General features: G+C 54.9%; 2 protein-coding genes across 4 annotated transcripts; one reads left to right on the top strand and one right to left on the bottom strand.

Annotated features, from left to right (window-relative positions):
- The first annotated feature begins 6,442 nt into the window (after positions 1-6,442).
- LOC149853197 (duodenase-1-like) lies at positions 6,443-8,680 on the top strand. Its single transcript, XM_090027477.1, has 5 exons — positions 6,443-6,858; positions 6,944-7,091; positions 7,237-7,366; positions 7,741-7,992; positions 8,329-8,680. The coding sequence occupies exons 1-5, from the start codon at positions 6,468-6,470 to the stop codon at positions 8,458-8,460; spliced, it is 1,053 nt and encodes a 350-aa protein (XP_089883603.1). The 5' UTR covers positions 6,443-6,467; the 3' UTR covers positions 8,461-8,680.
- Positions 8,681-13,451: 4,771 nt separating this feature from the next.
- GNA15 (G protein subunit alpha 15) lies at positions 13,452-19,591 on the bottom strand. 3 transcript variants are annotated; one of them, XM_090027448.1, is made up of 7 exons: positions 19,329-19,591; positions 17,866-18,050; positions 17,084-17,238; positions 16,242-16,370; positions 15,710-15,839; positions 15,341-15,494; positions 13,452-14,776 (listed from the first exon to the last, which is right to left on the bottom strand). In XM_090027448.1, the coding sequence occupies exons 1-7, from the start codon at positions 19,474-19,476 to the stop codon at positions 14,553-14,555; spliced, it is 1,125 nt and encodes a 374-aa protein (XP_089883574.1). In that variant the 5' UTR covers positions 19,477-19,591; the 3' UTR covers positions 13,452-14,552. The 3 variants fall into 3 exon arrangements, with proteins under 3 accessions (XP_089883574.1, XP_089883575.1, XP_089883576.1); XM_090027449.1 differs by lacking the exon at positions 19,329-19,591 and adding an exon at positions 18,706-18,871; XM_090027450.1 differs by having other exon boundaries at positions 14,628-14,765.
- Positions 19,592-24,790: the final 5,199 nt, after the last annotated feature.

Below are 24,790 nucleotides of genomic sequence, written 5' to 3'. Positions count from 1 at the left end.
ACTGAAAAGGCAGACAATGACCAGCACGTATTTCCGGGGTCCTGGCCTGGGCAGCTCAATAAAGTCCATCTGGAGGTGGGAGAAGGGATAATGGCGCAGAGGCCTGTGGACATGTGTGGCCGGCGGGGTGGTCGGCCAGGGTTGTGTCGTTGACGCTGCGGGCACTGGTGACAAAAAATGTGCTGCCACCGCAGAAAAACCCGGGGCACACCAGTGACGGTCCACCTCGGCCATCATCCCCCCTTTGGCTGAGTGGGCCATTTGGGCTAAGAAGGACAACAGGCTGGGTCCAGTCAGGGGGTTGACCATCGAAGGGTGAGGGTAAAAGAGAGGCGGGATTGAGGGGGTCACAGCGGACAAGGGACCACCTCATCGCGGGTTAAGCGGCTGGGGGACAGGGGCTGAGTCCTGCCGCGTTGAAGAAGGGCGAGGACAGCAACCGTAAGGGGGTGCCCAAGGACAAGGTTATCGGTTTTAGAAACCAGCAGGGCAGGGGCAGCGACAGCGCGGGGGCAAGGGGGAAACCCAGAAGCGACGGGGTCCAGGGAGGCACCATCATAAGCCATGGGACGGTGCAGGGGAGGCCCAAAAGGCTGGGTGAAGACCCCAGAAGCAGTGCCTCGGTGTTCACGACAAAAAAGACTAAACGGCTTACAATAGTCAGGCAAACCGCGAGCGGGAGAAGAGGAAAGGGCTTGCTTGAGCAAGATTCATGGCCTTCATCCCGGGGTAATGAGTCAGGGGAAGAGTCACGGGTGAGAAGGGTAAGAATTTGGGAAGTCCAGAGTAATTGGGACTCCACTGTCGGCGGTAATGCCCAGCACCTAGGAAACCAGGGAGCTGGCGTTTAGTCTGGGGGCAGGGTAGAAAAAGGACAGCAGAAAGGCGGTCAGGAGACAGGTGACGGGTACCGCGAGAAACAGGGTAACGGAGGCCCGGCACAAGCGGAGCTTGGAGCGGGAGGCTGTGGCCCCGCGCTGCAGGCTGCTCCAAAAGGGCCAGAGTCGGCCTGGCGATGCGGGAGGGTGGCGGAGCAGGGGAGCAAATCATCCACGTCCTGAGCTAGCACAGACTCAGGAGGCAGCTGGGCTGGATCAAGGTCAGACTTGAGGAGCTGGCTGTATATAGTGGGGGAGTCACGGAAACCTTGGGGCAGACGGGTGACGGTGCACTGCCGGCCCTGATAAGTAAAAGCAAAAAGATACTGAGGGTCAGGGTGAATTGGTATAGAAAAAAAGGCATCACAGAGATCCACCGCAGAAAACCAAGAGGCAGAAGCAGGTCTCCGAGGGAGGACAGTGGCAGGCTTGGGCACCACAGCTGGTAAAGGAACGACAAAACTGTTAATAACACGCAAATCGTGAACAAACCGATAAACAGGCAGTTTTTTAGGGGTGAATTTCCCTGGTTTGCGGGCGGCAGGATTGGGGTACGACAACCAGGGTGAGCAGGTACAAGAACTCCTTGCTCTGGGGGCCCTTGTACAACTGGTGCAATGCCTCGAGAGGCAGCAGCCGGCATCGCGGGACAGAGCGGGGGGCACTCCTGGTTTAACCCTGATAGAAACTGGGCTGGCGCTCTTAAGAAGCCCCCCGTCGGCCGTGGAGCGGGACCGAAAGGACTCAGGAAGGCGAGCCAATAGTGCCTGTTGCAACGAGGAAGAACTGGACTCGGGCTCCCGGTCCGTTAGTGTCAGCATCAAGGCAGGAATCTGGCTCTGGGGTAACGAGAGGAAAACCCCCCCCGGAGAATAACCAACAGCTGCCCGTAACTTGCACAGGAGGTCTCGCCCCAGCGGATTTACAGAAGCACAAGGGCTCAACAAAAAGGCATGTTGCTCATTAAGGAGACCCAAGGTAAACGAGAGCCACTGTGTAACGGGGTGATCGATGGGTTGAGCCCCGATACCTACAGCAGTGATTACTTTCTCAGAAACGGGAACCTTAGAAACAAAATCACAGCTAAGCACAGAGAAAGAAGCACCGGCATCAACAAGAAAGGGAGCAGTCTGTTTTCCCACAGGTATTGTAGCATCAGAAAGGGTAGAAAGCAAAGGGGTAGAGTCCCTGGGTTTTCTCGGCTGTCCTAACACTTATTTTCACCTTCGACAGACTGGGGAGGAGCTGGTCCGGGCGGTGGAGCTCGGCGGGCGCCTGGCTGAAACGGAGGGGCACTAGCTGAGAGCGGGGCCCCCCGGGGTCTATTTGGGCACTCTTTCTTCCAGCGGCCTGTCTGTTTGCAGCAGCGACAGACATCACTGGGAACGTCACAGGGGCCGGGTGGCCAGGTGGAGCGCCGGGGTCCGGGGTCACCTTGAAGGTCTCCGACTTGCAGAGCTATCAATTGTTCCTGGGCCTTTGATTTTTGCTGCTGAGCTTTAGTATAGAAATGAGTGGCAGCACCCAGAATTTCGGTGATGGGTTTAGCTTCCCATCCGATTACAGCGGTCTGCAGGGGCTTAGAAATCTTCGGTGACAGCCCTAAAACAGAGGTCTGGATGATCACGGCAGAGAGGTTAGCTTCTGGGGCTTCATTGCCAGAATGTGCCTTAAAGGCTTGGATCAGGCGAGAATAGTAGTCGGCGGGGTCTGCTTCTACCTTCTGCTTACACATAGACATTTTGGACCAGTCTGTCTTTGGTGGGGAAACCTTAGGGACAGCGTCTAGGACCTGTTTATAGAGGTCCTGCAGACCGGCATTGCCGGGGTCCTGAGCAGGCCAGTGGGCCTCTTTGAGGAGGGTGTCCCTTTGGTCTCCAGAGAGAAGACCACCGTAAGAGGATGCCGCCGTAAGTTGGCTTATAGACCTCAAAAAGGGTTTTGAGCAAACCTGGTAGGGTCTTCACGGAGCCTAGCAAAAGTAGTTGACCAGGAGATGATTTCTGAGGGTGAGAAGGGGACGTGGACTACCACAGATTGCCCCACCCTGGCGCAGGGCGCTGTCGGAGAAAGTGCTGCGCTGCAGCAAGGTTTCTGCATCAAAGGGTAGTAATCTTTCTTACAATGGCTCCCTTTGCATCTATGTCAGTGGTAGCATTGCAGCGACTCCGCAGAGTCAGTCTGACCGGGGAGTCTTGTTGGTCTAGGGCAGCTGGATCTACAGTCCACCCGTCTACATGGTCCAGGGGGACCGTTCACCTCGAATTGGTTCCCCTTGGGAGAATTAAAGGTGAGAGTAGTAACAGGAGGCAATGAGCCAGAGGCAAGTGTCGGCGGAGTTATTGGAGAAGTCGGCGCGGACGCAGCAGCGCCCGAGGCCGCCGGACCAGCAAAGGCCGGAGCGAGCTGTGGCGGGACAGGGGCCAGAGGCGGCGGTGGGGGCGGAAACCAGCGATCCAGCAGGTCATCTCGAGGTGCGTCGTCCGGCGGTGGAGGCACGACTGGGTACATCCTAGCCAGATGTGGTGAACAAGCGGCAGGCAGGGTCGGCCCCTGGCACTGGAGATCCTTAACTTGGTTCAGAAGGTGATCAATCTGTTTCTTAAATTTCTCCTCATTTTCCTTATAGGAAGCCATAAGGGCGCGCTTATGGCGCTTTTCGGACTCGTCTTCCCAGAGGTACCAGGCTGCCATTTGAACGGGGTGCTTGCTTTCCAAATTTCCCCAGAGGTGTTTGAGAATTTGGTGATCCCAGGACCCATCTAAGAGCCAGCGTAACTTAGGATCATCATTGGTATACTGGTTCCATTTCTCTAAGTACTGAGTTGACAGGGGCCCGTATTTTAGATGCATAAACCGGGCGGGATCCCGCTGCGGGACCTTAGAGGTCCCGCTACCCATTGTCACGCCTAGGACTTACAGACACCGAAACAGGCAGGTACTCACCCTGACCAGGGACTTCCCCTGCAGGCAGATGACAGATCAGGGTCCGGAGCGTCGAAGCCGCAGAGCCGGGTCGAGGAGAGCCGTTTCGGAGCGACGGAGTTGAAGAGCCGAGATGTGGGTCTGTGTGAGCCCCCATCCCGGAGTGAGCCCCCAAGGTGATGTGGAAATCACGACAGGATCCCTGCTTGGCTAACACAGCGCTTTATTTTTGCACGGCCACGGGAGAAGCAGCAAGGGCGGCTAATTCTCTGCAGCCGCAGGACACAGACTCTGTTATATACTTGTGAGAAAAAGCCTCCCCCTGAATACCTTCTTGGTAGTCTGACCATAAATCACCCTGGAGTCCTGCTAGACTACATGTGTTTTCTCCAGCTGTCTCCTGACAAGTTTATCTCAAGACCCCTTTGTTTTTCGGCCTTTACTTATGCTCCTTATTATGGCTTAACTTTATTTTTCCTTGCCCTGGTACTTTTTCTCATCGATAACTTACCTGCTAAGAGGGAATGGAGGAGCATTAGTCTCAGGTTGTAGCATGGGAAGTTTAGGTTAGTATTTGGAAAAACTCTCTTAGGAGGAGGGTGGTAAACCACTGGAACAGGCTACCCGGAGAGGTGGTGGACTCTCCATCCCTGGATGTTTTTAAGACACAGCTAGACAGATCCCTGGCCAGGATGATCTAGTTGGGGATGGTCCTGCTTGAAGCAGGGGGTTGGATTAAATGTTTCATAGTTTCTAGGGTCGGAAAGGACCTGAGCAGATCATCTAGTCCGACCCCCTGCCATGGCAGGAAAGAGTATTAGGGTCAGACGACCCCAGCAAGATGTTCATCTAACCTCCCCTTAAACACCCCCAGGGCAGGAGCCTGCACCACTTCTCTTGGAAGTTGGTCCCAGACCCTAGCCGCCCTGACCGTGAAGTCGCGCCTCCTGATATCTAACCTAAACCTGCCCTCTGCCAGCTTGTGACCGTTATTCCTGGTCACTCCTGGCGGTGCTCGGGGGAACAGGGACTCCCCAATGCCTGCTGGTCCCCCATGACTAGTTTATAACAGGCCACAAGATCCCGCCTCAGCCTTCTCGTGTGGAGGCTGGACAGGTTCAGGTCCCATAGCCTCTCCTCGTAGGGCCTGCCCTGCTGCCCCCGATCATGCGAGTGGCCTCCTCTGGACCCTCTCCATGCTGTCCACATCCCTCCTGAAGTGCGGCGCCCAGACCTGGACGCAGTCCTCCAGCTGCGGCCTGACCGGTGCCGCATAGAGGGGGAGGATCACCTCCTTGGCCCTGCTCGAGATGCATCTGTGGATGCAGGACAAGGTGCGGGTGACCTTCCTGACCGCGTCCCCACACTGCCGGCCCATGTTCATCTTGGAGTCAATGATGACCCCCAGATCCTTTTCCGCCTCCGTGCTGACGAGGGGAGTTCCCCAACCTGTAGGTATGGTGCTGGTTGTTCCTCCCCAGGTGCAGCACCTTGAACTTGTCTGTGTTGAAACCCATCCTATTCTCATCCGCCCACCCTTGTAACCTGTCTAGGTCTGATTGTAGCCTGTTGCTTCCTTCTGGTGTGCCCACGTCCCCCCACATCTTAGTGTCATCAGCAAATTTGAACAGGTGCTCTTTACCCCCTCGTCCAAGTCACTGATGAAGATGTTGAACAGTGCGGGCCCGAGGACCGAGCCCTGGGGGACCCCACTGCCCACGTCCCTCCAGGTTGAGAAGGACCCATCCACCACCACCCTCTGGGTGCGGCCCTCCCGCCAGCTGGCAACACATCTGACTGTGTGGGTGTTTACGCCACAGCCCCCAGTTTCTTAATGAGAACGGGGTGAGAGACAGTGTCAAAAGCCTTCCAGAAGTCCCGGAAGACGATGTCCACTGCTACCCCTGCATCTAATGATCTGGTGACCTGATCGTAGAAGGCCATCAGGATGGTCTGACAGGACCTGCCGCTGATGAACCCGTGTTGGTTGCCCCTAAGCATGCAGTCTCCTGCTGGCCCCTCCTGGATGTGTGCCAGCATAATTTTCTCGAACAGCTTGCCTAGGATCGAGGTAAGACTAACCGGCCTATAGTTTCCCGGGTCCTCCTTCCTGCCTTTTTTGAAGATGGGGACCACGTTGGCCCTCTTCCAGTCCTCAGGTATGTCTCCAGAGCACCACGAGTGCTTGTAAAGCCGTGCCAGGGGACTTGCAATGACCTGGGCCAGTTCCTTTAGGACTCTAGGGTGGAGATCATCCGGGCCGGCTGACTTGAATACGTCCAACCCCTCCAGAAGCTCCCTAACTAAATCCTCGCTACCAGTGGCCCAGGTGTGCCTCCCCCGGGGCCCGAGGGGGACCAGCAGGGAGGTGGCTGTCCTGGTCCCTACTTAGGAAGACGGAGGCAAAGAAATCGTTAAACAAGTTAGTTTTGCCATCTGGTGTGACGACCAAATTTCCCAACGCCTCCTGCAAGGGCCCCACATTACCCGGCACCCGGGATTAAATGTGACCTCTTGAGGTCCCTTTCAACCTTCATTTATGATGCTTCTAAGTGCAATTGTTTCTTGATTTAGCCCACAGAGACAGAGATCGTTACGGGAATTGCAGCTGTCCCCTTAATTTGCATCTAAGATGACCAGGGTCCCGATCGCAGATGGGCTGCAATGTGGTCTCCCAGAAGACCGAATGGTATCAGGTTTTTGGTAACAACTGAAGTTTGGAGAGTTTTGGGGGCTCCAGACTGTCTCCTGATAGACTCACCAGCCACCCCCCGGTGCTTAGGTAGCAAAGACAGCCTCCCCCGGGATCGAGCAGAGCCACGGGCCCAGACGAGGTTTTGTTGGGGTGGGGAGACAAAGGCAGCACGGGTTCCTCAGCCACGTGTCCAGTGGTTTACTGGCTGCCAAGCTTGGTTGGTCGGGGGCTATGAAACCAGCCGCCGGGCCACAGAGGGCTCCAGCCGCTGCCCGGAAGAGAGCCAACCAGACCTAGAGATGGAGAGGCACCTGGGTCTCCTGTTGCTCTCCCTGCTGTCCTGCCCCGTGGCTCATGCTGGTACACGGACGGAGCCACGGGCTGGGCGGGCTGCTTGTGCCGGGGCGGTAGAAAGGGCCGTGTCCTCACGGCACGCGTCTTGCAGGAGCTTTGCAGGGCTGGGTCGTAGGAGGGCAAGCAGCCATCCCCCACTCCAGGCCCTACATGGCTTATCTGAACGTAAGCTCCAACATGTTGCGCGGGGGCTTCCTGGTGGCCCCGCAGTGGGTGACGACCGCCGCTCACTGCTCTGGGTAAGTCCTTCCCCAGGCTCCCACGTCGGGCCGCTGATCTCCAAGCCAGGCTCTTCTAGGGCTGGGGGAAAGCAGCAGACACGGGGTGGTGGGGGAGCTGGGGCAAGCAGAGGAAGCGATCCGTGCTCTTTCCCACGGACTGCAGGGAAATCACCGTCCTCCTGGGAGCTCACAACATCACGGAGATGGGAGAGTCGCAGCAGTTGCTGGGGGTGGAGAGCTACCACGTCCACCCCGAATACGAGATGTTCTCCAATGACATCTTGCTGCTCAAGGTAGTGGCCGCCCATGCGAGCCCTGGCCCAGGGGGGCGAAGCGGGAGGACTTCAGGCATCTGCCGGCTGCTTCTGCTGGGGGGAGACAGGCATTCCCCTGCCCTGTCCCTCACCTAGCTCGTCTGGCAAAATTAGATGGAGATAGCCCAGCCAGAGGAAGCGCAGGGTCGGCGTCATCCTGATGCCCACTGCTGCTGCGGGGTGGGGAGGAGGAGGGGTCTCAGCTGTGCCCACCAGGGTGGACACCACCGTCCCACGTCCCTCCAGACCACTTTGCCTGAGGGCTGGGAGTCCGACCCTGCAGGACGCCGAGCAGAGGAGAGGCATCCCTGGGGTGCTTCATGGCCCGAGCCCAGCTCAGCTCCCTCCGCCAGCTCACGGCGGAGGCCGTCCTGAAAAAGTATGTGCAGACTGTCTCCCTGCCCAAGACCAGCAGCGACGTGCCCACAGGGACCAAGTGCCTCGTAGCGGGCTGGGGCTTCGTCGACAGCAAGCAGGCCACGGACAAGCTCTGCGAGACCAACGTCACCATATACAGCCGCCAGAAGTGCCTCCAGTTCTACCCCTTTCTCGACGGCGGCGTGATCTGTGCGGGCAGCCCCCACCAGCTCAAGGACGCCAGCCAGGTCAGTGCCAGCGTGAGACGGGTACTGGTCCCCCTCTCAGGAGCCCTTATGGGTGCAATCATTCGGCTTGCTCCTTGGCTGCGGTATCACCCTGCAGGCCTCAGTCTTGCTGCTCGGAGGGGTACGAGCTGGTGCTGAGCCTGTCTAGACCCATCTGGACAGCGCCCGTGACTTGGGGCTGCTGCGATGGGGTGAGCAGAGCAGCGGGCGCAGTAGCGTAGATATTCATCCCTGCTGCCAGTGCATGGGAGCTAGGCCAGGGATGGACTTGGCTGCCCAGGCGGGGAGCCTGCGGATGCTGTCCCGGGCCTGCCTGACCCCAGCTCCATTCTCCAGGGCCATTCCGGCGGCCCTTTGGTGCGCAAAGGGGGGGCTGAAGGCATTGTCTCCTTTGGCAACGAATTCCCTCCTGGAGTCTACGCCCGCGTCGCCAACTATCTCCCCTGGACCCGAGAGGTCATGGGGTAGAAGATGCTCCCAGCCGAGATGCTGCCAGGACCGGTGCCGGCTTCCTTTCCCCATTTCGTTTCCCAGCAGCTAATCTCTCTCCTTCTCTGGCTGCCGATCTAGTGTCAGCCCCAGGGGGCTGGGTGCCGGGGCTCCCACCACTCCCTCGGGGAGCGCGGGATGAAGGGGAGGCTGCAAGGGGCCAATTGCCAGAGGGAGCTTCAGATCTCTCCATGGGAGACCTCCCTCCAGCCCTCGGTTTCCGCCGGCGTCAGCTGGGTCTGGGAAGCCGGTCCTGGGGCTGGCGCTAGATTCTCAAAGCAGAAGTGGAGATCTTTGCCTCAGCCCATCCGGGTCTCTTCCCTCACCCCAGGTGCTCACTCCTGCTGCTTTAATGAGTGTAACGAGCCTGACAAATAAACGCACCTGCTTCGCTCTCCTGCCTCCCAGCCTCTCCTTTGGAGGAGCCACTGGGCATGCTCCCGGGTAAAGCCAGCGGCTGCTCAGGGCTGCAGTGGTGCAACACCTTTGGGTTCCCTGGGGATGAGCAGGAATCGATGAGCAACACTTGGCCCCTGATGTGAGCAAGGTATCTTTCCCTCTTCCACACCCAGGCTGAGAAGGACCCAGGCATCCCCCATCCAGCGGGAGGGAAAGGGTGCTAATTAGCTCCGTCAGCCACCCAGCTTCTGGGGCAGGATAGGATAGCATACCCGAGCACAATGTCGCTGGGCATGGGAAGCTTGGGGTGAACACCCTTTGCCAAAGAAGACCGAGGCCTGGTCAGTGGGAGCCCAGGGAATGCCCTCCTGCTGTTGGCAGCGTTTGAATGCAGGGGCCCTGCCCCGTCGGGACGTCCCTTGCTGCACTGGGGAGCTGGCACCAGAATTGCTGCTTGTCTGTAGAAAGTCAGAGTGTAACCAGGAGGAGCCGGAAGCAGGTACCTGTGCAGGGTGATCATTTATTTAATAGCCGGGGGTTTCTTGCTACTTCCCCAGAAGTGGATGTTTCTGACCGAAGCTGGAGATGAGTCAGTGGCTTAGAGCCATTTTGGATCAGATCTGCCTCCTGTTCCCTGGGACCAGCTCACGAGACTGAGAGGGACTCTCACATTCAGAGAGTCGTAGAAAAGCTGGACCGGCAGTGTCCTCTGGAGGTCACCTAATCCAGTCCCCTGCTCGAGGCAGGATTATCCCCACCTGCATCTTGCCTATTCCTAAAACTACACAATCCACCCTGTTGCACAGCTACCGGGCATGATGCCCCAAGACACCGAAGCATGCTAGCCTGCCAAGGTAAAGCAGGGAGGCGAGGGCTGGCAGTGCCAGTGTTGTTAAAATGTCCTGGAGAGATGCAAGGAAGAGGGCCATGCCTCCTACTACAGAGGAAGGCAAAGCCCCCACAGTCCTTACGGACCTGACCACCCCTCCCTGATCCTAAATGTGACCCTGAGCATTCAGACAAGACTCTCCAAGCAGGAACCTCTGGGTTTGAGTCCCAGCGGGAGCACTGGCACACCCCAGCTCCCACCTGCAGCACATGGGCTGCTGAGGAAGGCGAGAAAACCTCACCAATGCGTAGCAACAGGAGCTGCAGGAAATGCCTGCCTGGCCCCATGTGGCAACCAGCAAACATCTTAGGGACATGCTTGCATTTAAAACCTCTTGATCAACTAGCCAGGGGGTGAGAAGGTGACAAGATGCACTGGGGAGGTTGGGGCAAGTGCCCCCCCGCCCCTCGCAGGGCCCTCCGAATGGAAAATATGTAAGATCGGAAACAGCACCGGGCACTCGTTTGCTGATGCTTATCATTGCCTTCAACTCAAAGCTACAAGCATAACATTCCCCCTACGCCCCGGGCTGCCAAGCCATCCAAACCCGTTGAGCTACTGGTGCAAGATCCATGCCAACTCCATGCATGTGAATCGTGTCATAGCTACAGGTCTCAGTCTGCTGAGACATGCATTTTGCAACGGGTGCGTTATAGATTATTCAGGCGAGCCCAACACGTGTGGTTTCATGGCTCTTTCTGTGGGGGAATCCTGGTGGGGCCAGACTGGGTGCTGACCGCCGCTTACTGCATGGGGTGAGGATGACTTCTGTGCTGATCCAGGGTCCTGGCCCTGCTGAAGTCCAGTAAGAAGCAAAGCTGCCTCCCTCGTCCATGCAATTGGCCCCGGAGCATCTTCCTCCCAGCCATGTCCGTCCCTACCTCACCTGGTTCCTCCGATTTAGGGACGGAAATTAGTTCTCAGGGAAAGCCAGGGGAGGGAGAGGCGCTCTGCCCGGGAGCGGGGGTCTGAGCCACGCTCGGGTGCTGGAAAGGGATTTGTCTTGCAATTGGGCTGCCTTCGCGCCCTCTGCTTGCAGCTGCTGTCAGCAGCAGAGCTCGCTTCTCCGAAGACAAGAAAGGGCTTTACAGATATCGCTCAACCCTCGCATTGCCTCTTCAAATGGAGGTGCCCGTCTCCCAGTGGGGAAACTGAGGCACAGAGGCAAGCGTCTTGCCCAAAGCCATGCCTAGGGGCTGCGTCTCCCACCAGTGGTCTGTGCCTTCTGGGTTTGAATCCACGCTCACACCCCATCACCTGCACCTGCTGCCTTTCTGCTTGCATTGAGGGCTGAGCGCAGCCCAGGCTTGCGGGGGCAGAGGACCCAGGCATCCTGGTGCCCGGCGTTCTCCAAGTCAGTCGCCACAGAGGAACCAGGTCTCACCAGCATGAAGGGACATTTATGATGCCCTGGCAGTGCAGGGGGGGGGGGGGGTGTCCCTAAATGCTGCTGTGAGGGTCCTCTTTGCCTCCATACAACCAGGTGGTACTAGGGGCTGATACTTGGGCTCCAGCTACACCAAAGCTCACAGGACAGCACAGCACAGCCACAGCAGCATGGAGCAGGATGCAGCTACCTGCGGGAAGCTTCGTGCCGCTAAGCTGCTCCTGGTGGGTGAGGGAGTGAGGGATGTGCCCGGGGTGAGATAGCCACCGATTTGCCTCTGCCGGTCCAGGTCCCCGACGGCCATCCCGGGCGCTCACGACATCAGCATACTGGAAAAGAATCAGCAAAGGTTCACCGTGCAGAGTGCTCACCCGCACCCTAATTACGACCGCCGTACCAAGAAGGACGACATAGCCCTGCTCAGGGTACCTACCCACCCTGCCCCAGAGCCGGGCACACACTGTGGCAGGTTCCCACTTCCAGGCACTGTCGGGGTGCAGTGGGCTGATCTGATCTTTCCATGAGGTTGAGATCAGGGGATCCCTGGCTTGGGCGGGTGAAGCACATTGCATCCAGCTTGCCTTGAGGGACATCCTGCCCTGCTTGAAATCAGCAGCAGCTTTGCTCTTCAATGCAACGGGGGCCAAGGTTACACCTTTGCTGCCTGTCCGATGCAGCGTTCCTGTGCCTCCCTGAACACGTGTGCCAGTCTTGCCCTACCAGGCTGGCGGGGCAGGGCCGGCTCTGTGGAGTAAGAAGAGTCCCAATTAGGACAAATATCCCTAATACAATAAGCTCAGCGCTTGCACTCTCAGGCATCACCTGCATTTCCTATCACCGGCACTTTGCATCCGGAGGGTCTGACTCCAGCTGACCCCATCATCTAACACAGGGATCCCAGCAAAAGGCACTGGACAACCGAGTAGGCGCGTGGAGTTAGATGCAGTCCCGACTCCCGAGGCGACTGAGGATGGGCTGCATTCACATTACAAAGGGAGGCTTGGGTCGTGGCTCAAACAAAAAATCCCTCCAATCCCAAATGACATTCGCATTTACACCTGGGGACCTTCTGATGAGGAGTCCCCACCCTGTACCTGGCGTTTCTCCGTCTGTGGGTTTTGACCCACTTTGCCCGTCTCAGGGTCTCTGCTTTGCAGATGGGAAAACTGAGATGCAGAAATGAGTAACCTGCCCAAAAGATACTCATCTCAGTAGCAGAGCTGGTCAGTACTAGTACAGAATCAGAGCGTCACAGGAAATGAGGGTGTGAAGGGACTGCAGGAGGTTGCATCTCGTCCAACCCCCTGCTCCAAGCAGGACCAGCCCCAGCTACACCATCCCAGCCAAAGCTTTGTCTAGCTGAGCCTTAAAAACCTCCAGGGATGGAGATCCCACATCCTCTCTGGGTAGCCCGTTTTACTATGAGAAAGTTTTTCCTAATATCCAACCTAAATTTCTCCAGTAGCCAGGTCTGCCGAGTCCCAGCCCAGGCTCTGGCCCCTCAGCCACCTGGACTCTCTTTTCAGAGATCGCACAAAATGGGCATGTCACATAGTGTAAAGGAGTTGGGAAATGCCCGGGAGATATTTAATCCAGGATAATTCATTAGGACCAGGCCGGAGGGACCACTCCAGCTGATCTGGTCTGGCCTCCAGTACAACACAGTCTGTAAAGTTTCATTGTTGCTCCCATACTTAAACCCGACGTGCATTGGAGACTCTCTTCCAGGCTTGATGGGGGTCGTGGCTTCTTCCCCTCACTCTGAAGCCGGAGGCTATGTGCTCCCTCCACAGGAGATGGGTCTAGTCTGCTGGATGGGAATGACACGGCTGGGCTTGCTCAGGACATCCAGGACCCCACTTCTCAGCTCAGCCCCATGGCACAGAGGCCAGGCACCTGCCGCAGCCAGCTCTGCAGGCTCTCAGACCAGTCCCCCACCAAGACGGTGCCCTGCCAGCATGGGTATCGACCTGGTAGACATGGTTTCTTCTGGCCACTGAAACCTCTCCTCCCACCGTTGGGTCTCTACAGGGGCCAGCTTGGCCACTGGTGTTCGAGCGATCCAGCAGGCTCGAACTGAGGTAGCTGGATGCCGTTAGCTGCTGTGAGCTTTCAGTCTCCCTTTTACAGCCACCCTGCACCTCACAGCATCTCCGCTCTGTTGTTGGGTTCCCCAGGATCCGGCCTTCCCCCAAGCCCACCTAGTCCCAGTTGGGCTTCTCCATCTCCCCTCCTCCCACTCACCTGCCTCCCTGCTCTGGGTCCAGTCTTCCCTAGCAGGAGCTCCTTGCCCCTTCCCTGCCATCTCCTACTCACCTCCTTCCCAGGCTGAGAGCTCATTGCCCCATCCCTGTCTCTTCCTGGGGACACGCACCATCCACGTACCACATGCACATCTAAGCTGCAAGCAGCAGCACCCACGTGGACAAGGGACACGGTGACCCCAAGGGAGAACCGAGCCAGGCAGCATCAGATTCCCTTGTTATTATGCAGCCAGTAAAAGGATGTGTGCAAGACAAGGGGGCACTGGTCCTGGAAGCAGCCTCAGTACCAGCTTGGTCTTAGCTCACAGTACGAGCATGAACTGAAACCAAGCACGATGGTGACTGAAATGAGTCCCGAGGCGTCTCCTCTGCCTTTAGCAGCGAGTCCTATCAGGCCCCAGCCGAGACTGTGTGAGGAAGGAGGGAGGGGACTTGAGCAGAGATGGGGAAGGCCTGAAAGGGTGTGGCTTGAGCAGCCCTGTCCTTGCACTACTGCAATTCTTCATTGCTCTCTGACTGCCTTGCAAGTAACCCGGTCTCTGGAGTACATATCAGAGGTATCCTAGCGCAAACGCACATCCCACCCTGACCTCTCCGTCAGCGAGACAGAGCGAGCAGTGATGCAGTCCTGTGGTTGGAAGGACTTTGCACAGCTCCTCTCTTCAAAATAAGCACATCTCTCCATTTATTAGTCTCTACAAACAGCCTCAGTGCCCCGAGTGCGTTGCAGATGGGTCAGCTACCAAGGCAGCCCCTCCCCTGGCAAGGAAAATGAGAACAACCCCGGAGGAGAGGAACAGGAGCCCTTTCTGAAGCCAAATCCGAGGCACAAAGTCAGGGGCATTCGGTCCCCACCAGAAAGGCAGGGAGGCTAAAAGTGACCCAGAGGCAGGCCAGAAGTGGGTCTCTGAAGACAGCTCTAAAAAGGACCCCTTGCAGGAGGTCATCAGGAAAGTTGGTCCACCGAAGGTCTCCAAACCAGGGAGATCTCAAGAGCTGTTCTTTTCAGATGTCCAGCACGAAGGGTGCCCTGGCTGGTTTCTTTCCTGCCTCCCGAGCCAGGTGCATCAGGAGCAGCAGCCAAAGCCTCCTGTCCCGACACCCAGCTAATTCCCCGGCAGAGCCCGTCCCATCACAGGAGGTTGATATCGTCCAAGTAGCTGGCCAGGACCACATCCCGGACATCCTTGAGGACCTTGCGGATGTTCTGCGTGTCCGTGGCACAGGTGAAGTGATGGTAGAGACACCTGGTTTTGGAGGTCCGGGAGGGCCCACGTCCACTTGAGCACTGCTTGTACCTCTCTGTGTACATCTCCAAAATGAAGTGCTTCGCAGCCTCAGCATCCTGCTTGGGCCCTGGCGGAGAAGAGAACCCATGAGATCACACGCCTTGACCGTACCTCACTTTCCTGATGCATCTATGGCAATAAAAATCTTTATTATTCAAATCACAGCCCTGCCTGGGGCACCCGCATCAAGGACCCGGAGCCCGGTGCACGAGGTGCTATACAGGTAACTAGCAACAGCCCCCCATGATAACCACACCAGTGCTTTTCTTCTTTAGCCAATGGAGGTCGGCGTCATTGGTCCCCTTATACAGATACAGAAGCCGAGGCTCAGAGAGGGGAACAGCTAAGGCCCCTCCAGAAAGCCCATAGCAGAGATGGAAACAAAGCTCAGGTCTCCTGGTCCCCACCCAGTGCTCTGCTCACTGCTTTCTCCCTCTGGGAAGCCACCAGATACTAATGAGAGTGGCTTCAACTGTACCAGCTGGAGCCGCCTGGACCAGAGCTAGGACAAGCAACGCACGCAGGGTCACCAGCAGTGACAAAGCGTCCCCGTGGAGCTGGGTGGGAGAAGAAGGGTTTCTGCAGTGCCTGCAGGGGGGGATCTCAAAGCGCTGGATTGAAAGCAGGTCACCTGGGAAGGCCGGGAAGCAGTCGGCTAGGTCCGAGTGTGCGATCTTGTCTTCCAGGATGTCGGTCTTGTTCAGGAAGAGGATGACCGAGGCGTTCTGAAACCATGGCAGCTCCAGGACGATCCGGAAAAGAGCCAGGCTCTCCTTCATCCGGTTCTGCAGCAGGGGCAGGAGGGGAAACACTGAGCCTGTCATCTCAGCTCTCCACTCCCATACAGATGTGCCGTGCTGTAGGATGCCCTGGGGCAAATCAAAGCTGACCCGCTCCAGAGAGTCCCCTCGAGCCCGAGAGCTGTGCACAGCTGCCCGCAGGCCCTGGCCTGCATTGCCAGATGTGCTGCCTGAGCCCCTTGTCCCTCAGGGCTCCTTACCTCCTGGCTGTTCTCTTCCAGGCGCTGGTCGTACTCACTGAGAGAGGCCAGGTAGATTAGGGCAATCACATTTTCGAAGCAATGGATCCATTTTTTGCGCTCCGACTTCTGCCCCCCCACATCCACGATCCTGCAGGGAGGGAAGGAAGGTGCGTTAGGAGCTGGGTCGTGGCTTGGATCATGCTGCTAGCTAGGACGAGCTGCTGAGAGGCCTCTGGGAGGGACCAAGAGGGCTGCTGGAGCCTGCTCAAGGCCAGAAGCAGGCAGCCAGCTCTGGGGTGGAGCGCAGCAGCTAAGCAGTGCACAGCAACCCCCCAGGATGGACTCGCCTGCCTGAAACAGGCAGGGAAGCTCATGCAACATGCAAGTGCTGGGTGCTTGTTCTTGAACGACCAGGGTCCCCTGCTACCAGTAATGGCATGCAGGGGGCATGGCTGGCACAGAGGCAATGGCACGCAGGGAAGGATGCAGCTGAGATGGGAGCCTGGATGTAGGAGGCTCAGCTCATAGGACTGCCTGCCAGGAGCTTCACCTGAGGGTCACCTTCTTCACCGAGAAGCAGTACTCGTTGATGCCAGTCGTCGGCCTCCGGCTCCTCAGGACATCCTGCGCAGTGGGGATGTAGGCATCTTCCACAATACGCTCCAGGTTGGATAGAAAGCTGCAGGCAGCCAGGGACAAGGACAGAGTCAGCCCCTTCTGCCCCTGCTCTCTAAGCCCTGTGGCAGTGATAGGAATGATATTCCCCTGTGCTTGTACAGCACCGTGCACAGCAGGGCTCTGGACCCTGTCTCGGTTCCCAGGCATTACTGCAACGCACAGAATAGCAGCCTTACCAGCAGGAAGGATAATCTGAATCTGATGGGGAAGTGCATGCAATGGGACTCAGGAGTCCTGCCTCTTACCCCGGCGCTCTAACCACACTCCTACCCACAAGCACATAATGCAAGGTCTTTGGAGCTCGTGAGAGCAGCCAGGATGGCATTGCTGGCTGGGAAACCTCACCAAGCCTCAAAGTAGCCCTGATTTCAGGTGCTGGGGTCAGGAAAAGAGGCTCAAAGGCTCCCGTGAGATTTCTGCATCTGGTTGCCTGGGAACAAGACTCAAAAGCAAAGTGTTGGGATCTGTTGGCAGCTCTGGTTCCCAGCAAAGCTTAGTCACATTTACTGGGTTGTCATTTATAATACTATAAGGCTGCAGCGGACAGCAGGCTAGGTGCTGTACAGAGGTATCACTAAGGGTAATCTATGCTCGGTCCAGGCCCTCACTGCCCCTCTGAGACTGAGTGGGACCATTAGCCTTGACCGCTAGCCATGAAACCCTAGAGAAAGGATTTTTATGCGCACACATACATGCATGGCTGGGGCAACTCACTAAAAGGCAGAGTCCAGCAAGTGATATTCCCTTCGTCTCTCATAACACGTCCGGATCCCAGCATCTCTCCACAGCTCCCCAATGGCACTGACGTATGGCTCATCGAGTCTCACTACCTTATAGGCATCCACTCCCATGACCAGCTGAGCATGGTGCTGCAAGGGGGAGAAAGCGGCAGAACAAGGCAAGGGAAAAGCTGTCCCCTCGGACACCTCATCCAGAGCTCCTGACCTGACTCGGCCCCTGCAGCTCAGACTGCTCTCCCCGCTCTGCGTGGAGGAAACAAATGGTAGAGACTTGGGGGCAGGTTAAAGGGGAAGGTGGAAGGACTCCTGGGGTCTTTGCCTCCAATTGGCTGCTTAGCTTTAACCAAGGACTACATTTTCTAGCTCTGGTCCCCATCACCATAGCGCTGAGCTGCAATTACCTTCACTGCACCCTCGTGAGGCAGGCGAGTAGCTCTTGTTCCCATTTCACAGGTGGAAGCACCAGGATGCTAAGTGACTTGCCTGATATTCCACAGGGAGTCAGTGGCAGTGAAACCCCGCTTGCATCTCCTACCAAAGGGAGCTTGAACCAGCCCCGAGCCCTAAGTCAGGGGCCATTGCTCCTGTTTGGAGGCAATACAAGCAGCTCCAAATGGCTCTGGGAGAGGTGGGGGGGAGCACAGACTTTCAGAGCAGCTCCATTGCTTTCACTGGTGCTTCCTAAAGCAGCCCCAGATCTAGCAGCTCTGCCCTTGCCCCAAACCATCTCACTGTCCCCTTCCCCTCCTCGCTCACCACGTTCTCTGGCCGGGCATAGGGGATCTGCAGCGTCTCCATGGCCCCAATCATAGCCTGCATGGCGGCAAAGATGTTCTGATACACCAGCTTGGTGAATGCTTTGCAATCCTCTTCTGAATAGCCTGCCCCATGGATGATCCTCATCTGCTTGATGAACGTGCTCTTCCCGCTCTCGCCAGGGCCTGCGAGCACCAGAGAGGAGAAAGACGTCAGACACCAGTGAGGACATGGGGCCGTGGGGCACTGGAGGGCTGCCCGTAACTCCCCAGCCAATGGAGGCACTTCTTCACCACTCCCTTGCCCATTCAACCATGCCCAGTTGGAGAGATACTTAAGGACACCAGGGAGATCATGTCCACTTCCCACCTCCAACCTTTCCCCATCTTATTCTTTCTCCAGGATTCACGCCTATTGCTTTTGGTGACCTCCCTGTTGCTGGCGTGATGGGTCTCATGAAGCACTCTCCAGCAGGAAAGCTGAAGAACAGAGCCATGGTCACCCAGGCCAAGATGGTCCAAGCCCAAGTTGGTAGCCTTGGATTTCCAGAGATGCCGAGGAGTTCCCAATGGCTTTTCATCAAGAGCGAGCCAGGTGCTCAACAGCTTTGGAACAACCAGGCCCATTATCCGATACCTAAACCTGGCTGAAGGCATCTCACTGCACAAGCCCAAGTTGGAAGATTTTGGCTTCTTTCCCCAAGACCAAGTCATTCTGGCCAACAGCGATCGATTCTCGCTGCACAGGCATCTGTATCTCCCAAGTGCATGCCTGGAGAGCTAGTGACTGAAGGCCACATTTCAGAAGCAGCAATTTCTGATGAATCTGCAGTCAGCTCACCTCGCTCAGGCTAGTTCCTAAAAGAGGAAAAGCCTCATGTCCCAGACCTCGGCTGTTGACTGCTGCTGGCTGACAGACAATGAGAGAGGAGGTGGGTGGGCTTCAGACAAGCTCCTAGCTGATGGGCCTCCACGTCACAGACCTGCCAGCACAAGGAGCCTGGCTGACACCCCTTGAGGGGACCTCAGGGGAGAGGGAAGGATCGAACAGACTGCAAAGCTTCAAAGTGGGCAGAGTGGCATGCCCTTTCCAGGAGGTCTGATACACAAACTTCAGTCCCCAAGGTTACTCTAGCATCAGCACAGAGCCGGCCAGATCCATGCCAGCACACAGGATGGATCTGAGCCCAAGGAGCAGCTTATTGGCCCTTTGCTCCTGGTTGGCAGGAGGCCCTACCCAACCAAGCCTCCCATGATGGCTGGGGGAGCAGTGCACGCGTGCTCTGGAGAGCCGCATTCAAAGTGGAAGCCTCTAAAATGCCTGACCCGTGATAGCTGGAGGACAGAGGGACTGGAGCCAAGAAAGCCTTAGGGTCGAGCTCGGCCTTGCCCCATCTGGGTGCGTTCTCTCCTGAAGGGTGACCTGGCCCCTCGAGGGATGTGTGCTCCCCAAAAATGACTTACCCAGCAGCAGCAGCTTCACCTCCCTCCTGTCTTGCTTCTTCTGCTCCCGCAGCATTTTCTGGATTTCTTTGTCTGCCAGGACGGCAGCTCTGTCCTCCTCCGACAAGAAACGGGGGCATTTACGGCAGCAGCAGAAGCAGCCCGCCATGGCATGGGGAAGAGCCCAACCCTGCAGGAGAGAGGAACAAGGAGAAACACAGCTCAGACACGCAATGCCTGGAGCACAGGGGAACAGCCAGCAACTTGTCTGGGTATAAAGACTCCCTGCTGAACTCAGCCAGGTGTTGACTGGAAATCAGTTCACGGACAGGCACTTAAAAATCGCACACGCTCCAACTTCCGCAACTGGACGAACGCTACGTAAATACCCGTTCTACGGATTCTTTGAGCAGCAAAGGCTGTTGCCAAAATCTCCCCAGGACCTGACATTACATCGATGCTTCTTTTCTTATGGCGTCTGGTCAAAATATAATAAGTCACCCTAAACTGATCTGGAATCTTTTACACCTTGGCAAAAATGGGCTGTTGGCCGGCACATTTCTGGAGAAGACGGGAAGTCATTTCTTTGTAGCCGGGGGTGTACATTTTGCAAGAAAAGCCACAAAGAGGGTTGGGTGGGAGATAACAAATAAAAAACTGTCGCAATAGGTTTTCAAAAGGCATTGGATTAAGTTCCCCCAGGACGATGGTTGAAGTGTCATCTCCAACCAAGTGGTTGGATGGTGGTTAAAAAGTGTCATCTCCAACCGAGCTCCAGGCCCCCTGAGGTTTCTTCCGGAGATAAAGGGCAGTTTCTGAGGCTGAGATTTGCTGGTGGCGAGTCTTTGCACCTTGCTAAAACCATTAGGGAGTTCCAGTGTCATCAATGCGCCCATCTTCAGATGCGCTCCACCTTCGCTGCGTGTCTGAGCAAACGGGCTGCAACGCACTGGCGTGTCCCAGCCCTCTCCCCTCCCAGTTCACAGGAGGAAATGCAGACAGCTTTCTCCTTCCTCATTTGCCACCTCCTGAGTCTTGCTCTCCGAGGAGGGGAACAGAATCTCAGACATCTTAAAACTCAGGTCTACAAAAAAATCTGGCCACAGTCTCCATCCTCTTCTGCATTGCAATGACCCTCACTGTTTCACTTTCCACCACAGGTTCCATTCCTGATGACGTGTTGCGAGCTGCTAGCATGTGAAAATAGTGCATGTGGAGGTGGGGGCTTTGCTACTTATCCCTCTCAATGGTGCCCCTGGGCTGGCATAAATCTCACAGGCACTCAATGACTGAGCCATCAAGAGAATCCAGGACTCTCTTCAGCCCCTCACATTTGGTGCCCATCCTGCCACCTCCACCCATATCAAGAACAACCTTACTCTGGAAACTATAGCATGAGGTTAGTTCTGGGGCGGCTACCACCTGACCTGAATACAGAGGGCATCCTCAAGGCCAAGTCAGTGGAGTCTAGGGCTTGTAATTACCTGGCACAGACATGAAGCTAGAGGCTGTGAAATTGCTGCTTTTTGGCTTCTTCTGGTGCACAATGGAAGTGAAACGCGTTTGGGGCAGGGAACAAAATGAGAAGTGAACTGAACACAAAGAAAAACACCTCCAGGGGCTTTTTCAGCGTTCACGTTTCAGAGCAGATGAGCTTCCTGCCAACAGACGCATGAAAACACAGGCATGCCATCCTCCCTGTAACCCAGAGAAGCTTCTCACCATCCACCCACGTGCCTCAAGCCCCAACTAGAGAAGACAGAAGGAGATTCATTCTTTATAAACCAGTCAACGCCCCCCGTAACGACAGCGGCCAACCTGTGAGACCTGGTTGTGGTTGTTTGCACCAGGGACTATTTGGAACGGATGGAAAGAGGACCAGCTCAATGGAGTTGCATTTTCCCTGCATGCTTCTAGACTCCTGGGATTTGACAGGGGCTGGAAAAGAAGGATAAAAGCTTAGAAATGCAATATTGGCTGGGGCAGAAACATCAGAACCAGTGCAAAGTTCTCAGCTCCAGCTGAGATTTTCAGAACAAAATTCTGGGGAGAATTCAAACAAATGTCCACAAGGCAAGCTTCTTGCACGTTCCTCCTCTTGCCATGATTATAACCCACCTTGATTCCACCGCAGCAGCCTGGAATTGCAGCAGGTTTAGGGATCACAGTAGCAGGACCAGGGCAGGGAGCTAATACAGCAGAATAAAAAAAAATACAAAGCATTCAGGGGATCCAGAACGCTGCCCGGGTGTTGGCTCAGCTGATACCTCAAACATGAATCACGCTGGAGAAATGAGGATGGGCCAGTGGCGGAAAAGGCAGTCATGAGGCTGAAGAAAGGAGCTGTGTTTTAAAAAAAATTAAAATTTAAATCAGAGATTATAAAATCTTTCTCCTTGGTGCTGACTGCATCCAGTTGGGTTCTGCAGGTTATTAATCCCTGGGGTTTGGAGCCCTTGCATTCGCCTGTGCAGGAGAGAGAAAGCAGCTAAAGGATCAGCAAAGAAAGTCCAACACAAGTAGGAAGAGGAATACTGAGGTTATGAAATAACAGTGAAGGACTCCAATTTGCACAGGTATTTCAGGACCATGAGACAAGCACCTAGTAGTTGATCCAAGGCGCTGAAGTGGGCAAACTGCTTTTGCAAACTCCAGGAGGGGCCTACATGCCACAGCAGATCTGGCCCACGGTTGCAGTGGGTTTCCATGAGCTTTATTTTAGCTTCTTATTTTTCATTTGGAAGGTACATTTGACCTGCAAACTGCCCGATTGGAGCCCCTCAAACACACTGCAGCTATAAAACTAGACGAGCATTTTTTTAAACTTCAAGAAACGGAGAGTCTCATTTTGATCAACGTTTGTCTAAAGAACCACCTCTGACAGCCCTCCTTGCTCATTCATATAGCAGCCATGTCCAGCAGCCCCAGACATGGACAGAACCCCGGTGGACTAGATGTCACACCAAAGCAAAACAGGATCGTAGCCTCAAGACAGCTTGTGGTTCAAGCCATTTCAAATGTTTCAGGTGGCTCAAAGGTCTTAAAAGAACCAGTCTGATTTGTATAGGTTGCAATCAAGCTGAATTAACAAGCTGTGCTGTGAAAGGGTCCTTTTTTTTGGCCATCCACGTCAGTGGGGAAGAGAGCGATGGGTTTCGTGAGTGCACACTGCCCTCTTTCGGTTGGTAGTCACTTCTCCTTCGTCAGGGTCTTTCTGTAACACCTAAATGAAATTGGGAGCATTTTAAGACTGGAAGCCTGAATTTGCAATTTGGTAGCCAAAATGAATGAGCTGCTCAATTAAGATATGCACTTAAAAATGGAATTAAAGGCTAACCTTTAATTGGGAACGGCAGGACAGAAGTCCAGCTGAGCCCAGATTTGTAAGAAGGCCAGGCTGCAGAACGTCTTCAGCCCAGCAAGTTTTGAGTCTCCTCTCATCCCAGGCCCCTTATCTCAAGGCTAGTTCTGTCTGCAGTAACAGGTTTGCAGAAGAGATCTCAGTTCTGTGTTAAGCGGCCTGGATAGGTTGGCATAAGACAGCAACTGTTGGAAGACACTCCCTGGGCAAAGATCATATCTTTTATTATACTGGAAATGAAGCTAGGATCATTGCACTGAATGAGGATAAAGCAGGAGGATTTTACAAAGAAACTGAAGCATTAGAGTTTCATTTTTCAGCTAGCTATTTTCATGCTAACAGGGCGGCATTGAGCTGAATAGAGGCGCCTCCTCCCCCACCTTTGCAATTCAGTTTAAGGGCTTCCCCTGGATATTTTAAAATGCTGAAATGGCTCAACTGAACCCAGAGAGGGAGAAGGATCCTGTGATCTGGGATGAAATCCGACATTTGTTCCACACCTTTCCGTCTATAGCCATCAAGGTTGGAAGAAAGATTTCATCAACATTTTCTCCAGCTACAATGCTGCAATGAGCATCTCCTTAAACCACATTCAAGAGTCTTTCCTTCCCAGAATCTACCCATGCAACCCTGTAGCATGAAATGCCTGTGATCTGGATACCACCATTCTTGAGATAGCAAAGAAACATCACGCCTATACTCTAATCAGCCACTTAACCAAAAGAGATATGAAAAGCAAACCATGATATCAGACACGCTGAAGTATCTTATGCTGGGCTGGACATCCACGAGACAGTGAGGGGGAAGGGTGCTCCTGTGGGTTTTTGAGTGCCAAGGCAGAGAGCAAGTGAATAAAGCTAAGATCGCCAAGAAACGAAAAAAGCATGGTGCCTCCAAAATCGAGCATTCAGTTCCAGCCATAGAAAGGCCAGTTAACACCTTCTGATGGAGTGTTTTAACCATTATTCTTGCAATAAGGGCCAACAGGGATCATGAAGCGAGGCATCTCTTCTTAGAAGAAAGGACAGTTTTTCCTTCTTCCTTCTCTCCTTCCCATGCCAACATTTTTCTTACCTTTTTTGGTCTGAAAGCTAGTCAACAGGCAAAGAAAAAAACTTTTTTTCTGCTGTAACTTGCATCTCAGGCCAATTCTTACATTCTCTCTTATCTAGTCCCATCCTCCTACATAACACAATGGAAAATATTTTGTTAAAATACTAACATTTACTGTTCGGGTATTACTAGTGACATCTGTCGGCCAGTTAGGAGATGCACTTACAGCATTACCCAGTGCAGCTCCCCGACCTTAGGAATTTGAGCGGAAAGGAGTCCACCACCACTTCTTGTATTTACAGTATTACACTCCATGTGCAGAGAAAGGGAGAGGATGCAGGCAGCTGGATCTGGGAAAGCCTTTGCCTCATCATGATAAACATACCATTTAATACCGCTATGGTACGTCGTGCTGAAGACGCTTCATTCCCCATCAGACGCGAACGTCGAGAACCTGAGATCTAAAGACCAAAACATAGCAGTTGTATGACCACTTGCATGAGTTAATAAGCAGCCATGAAACGGCAGCTCCTGGCCTGTTGTGCTTCATGATGAGATGGAGTCACGGGTCTCACATCAGACCTTGTAGTCTCTGCAGGCCTTACCTGTACATTAAGGATACAAAAGCAATGCACTCTGCTCTATGCCATCTGATTTAGATGCAGCCTTTGGGATCATGAGCAGCCAGCCTTTATGGGATGTAATTAGGTACCCACCTGCAAAGAACTGAGGATGAAAATGTACTGCTAAATAAGGCTCTGGTTTTTGCTCCTTTGTGAAGTGAGCTGCTGTCAGCCACATGCCAAGATCAAATATGGTGCTTACCCTTGATTTCTAAAGAGGCAGAAATACCAGGAGTAGCAATCTTTTACTCCTTGGAAAAAGGGATGGTTTCCTTAGATTCTCAGCACAGGACCGGGCTCAGAAAAGCCAAACTTTGCTTTCACATTGTAACATTTCCTCAGCAGGAGGGGTGTGACTACATTGTAAAAAGTGTTTGTCACTTGGGTTGCTTGCCCTGGATCAGTCAACCCGAATGACAACAGCAGGGAGCCCAAAAAATCCTCTA

The sequence above is a fragment of the Crocodylus siamensis genome, chromosome 14 (assembly GCF_052110815.1).
Source record: "Crocodylus siamensis isolate JL-2025a chromosome 14, ASM5211081v1, whole genome shotgun sequence".
In the NCBI taxonomy this organism is placed as follows: Eukaryota; Metazoa; Chordata; order Crocodylia; family Crocodylidae; genus Crocodylus; species Crocodylus siamensis.
The sequence above is the reverse complement of the archived record's forward strand: the minus strand, read 5'-3'. Positions and strand labels throughout refer to the sequence as shown.

What these genes read in the sequence shown, in the direction of transcription:
- GNA15 (XM_090027448.1), bottom strand. Translation starts at nt 19,476, where the DNA reads ATGGCGGGCTGCTTCTGCTGCTGCCGTAAATGCCCCCGTTTCTTGTCG. An exon ending in TTGCTGGACTCTGCCTTTTA is followed by an intron (nt 16,371 to 17,083) that starts GTGAGTTGCCCC and finishes GGCTGCCTGCAG; the next exon opens with CTTTCTATCCAACCTGGAGC. An exon ending in GTGAAGAAGGTGACCCTCAG is followed by an intron (nt 15,840 to 16,241) that starts GTGAAGCTCCTG and finishes CCCTCCCTGCAG; the next exon opens with GATCGTGGATGTGGGGGGGC.
- LOC149853197 (XM_090027477.1), top strand. Translation starts at nt 6,468, where the DNA reads ATGTGGTCTCCCAGAAGACCGAATGGTATCAGGTTTTTGGTAACAACT. An exon ending in CTGCCCCGTGGCTCATGCTG is followed by an intron (nt 6,859 to 6,943) that starts GTACACGGACGG and finishes CGCGTCTTGCAG; the next exon opens with GAGCTTTGCAGGGCTGGGTC. An exon ending in ACCGCCGCTCACTGCTCTGG is followed by an intron (nt 7,092 to 7,236) that starts GTAAGTCCTTCC and finishes CACGGACTGCAG; the next exon opens with GGAAATCACCGTCCTCCTGG.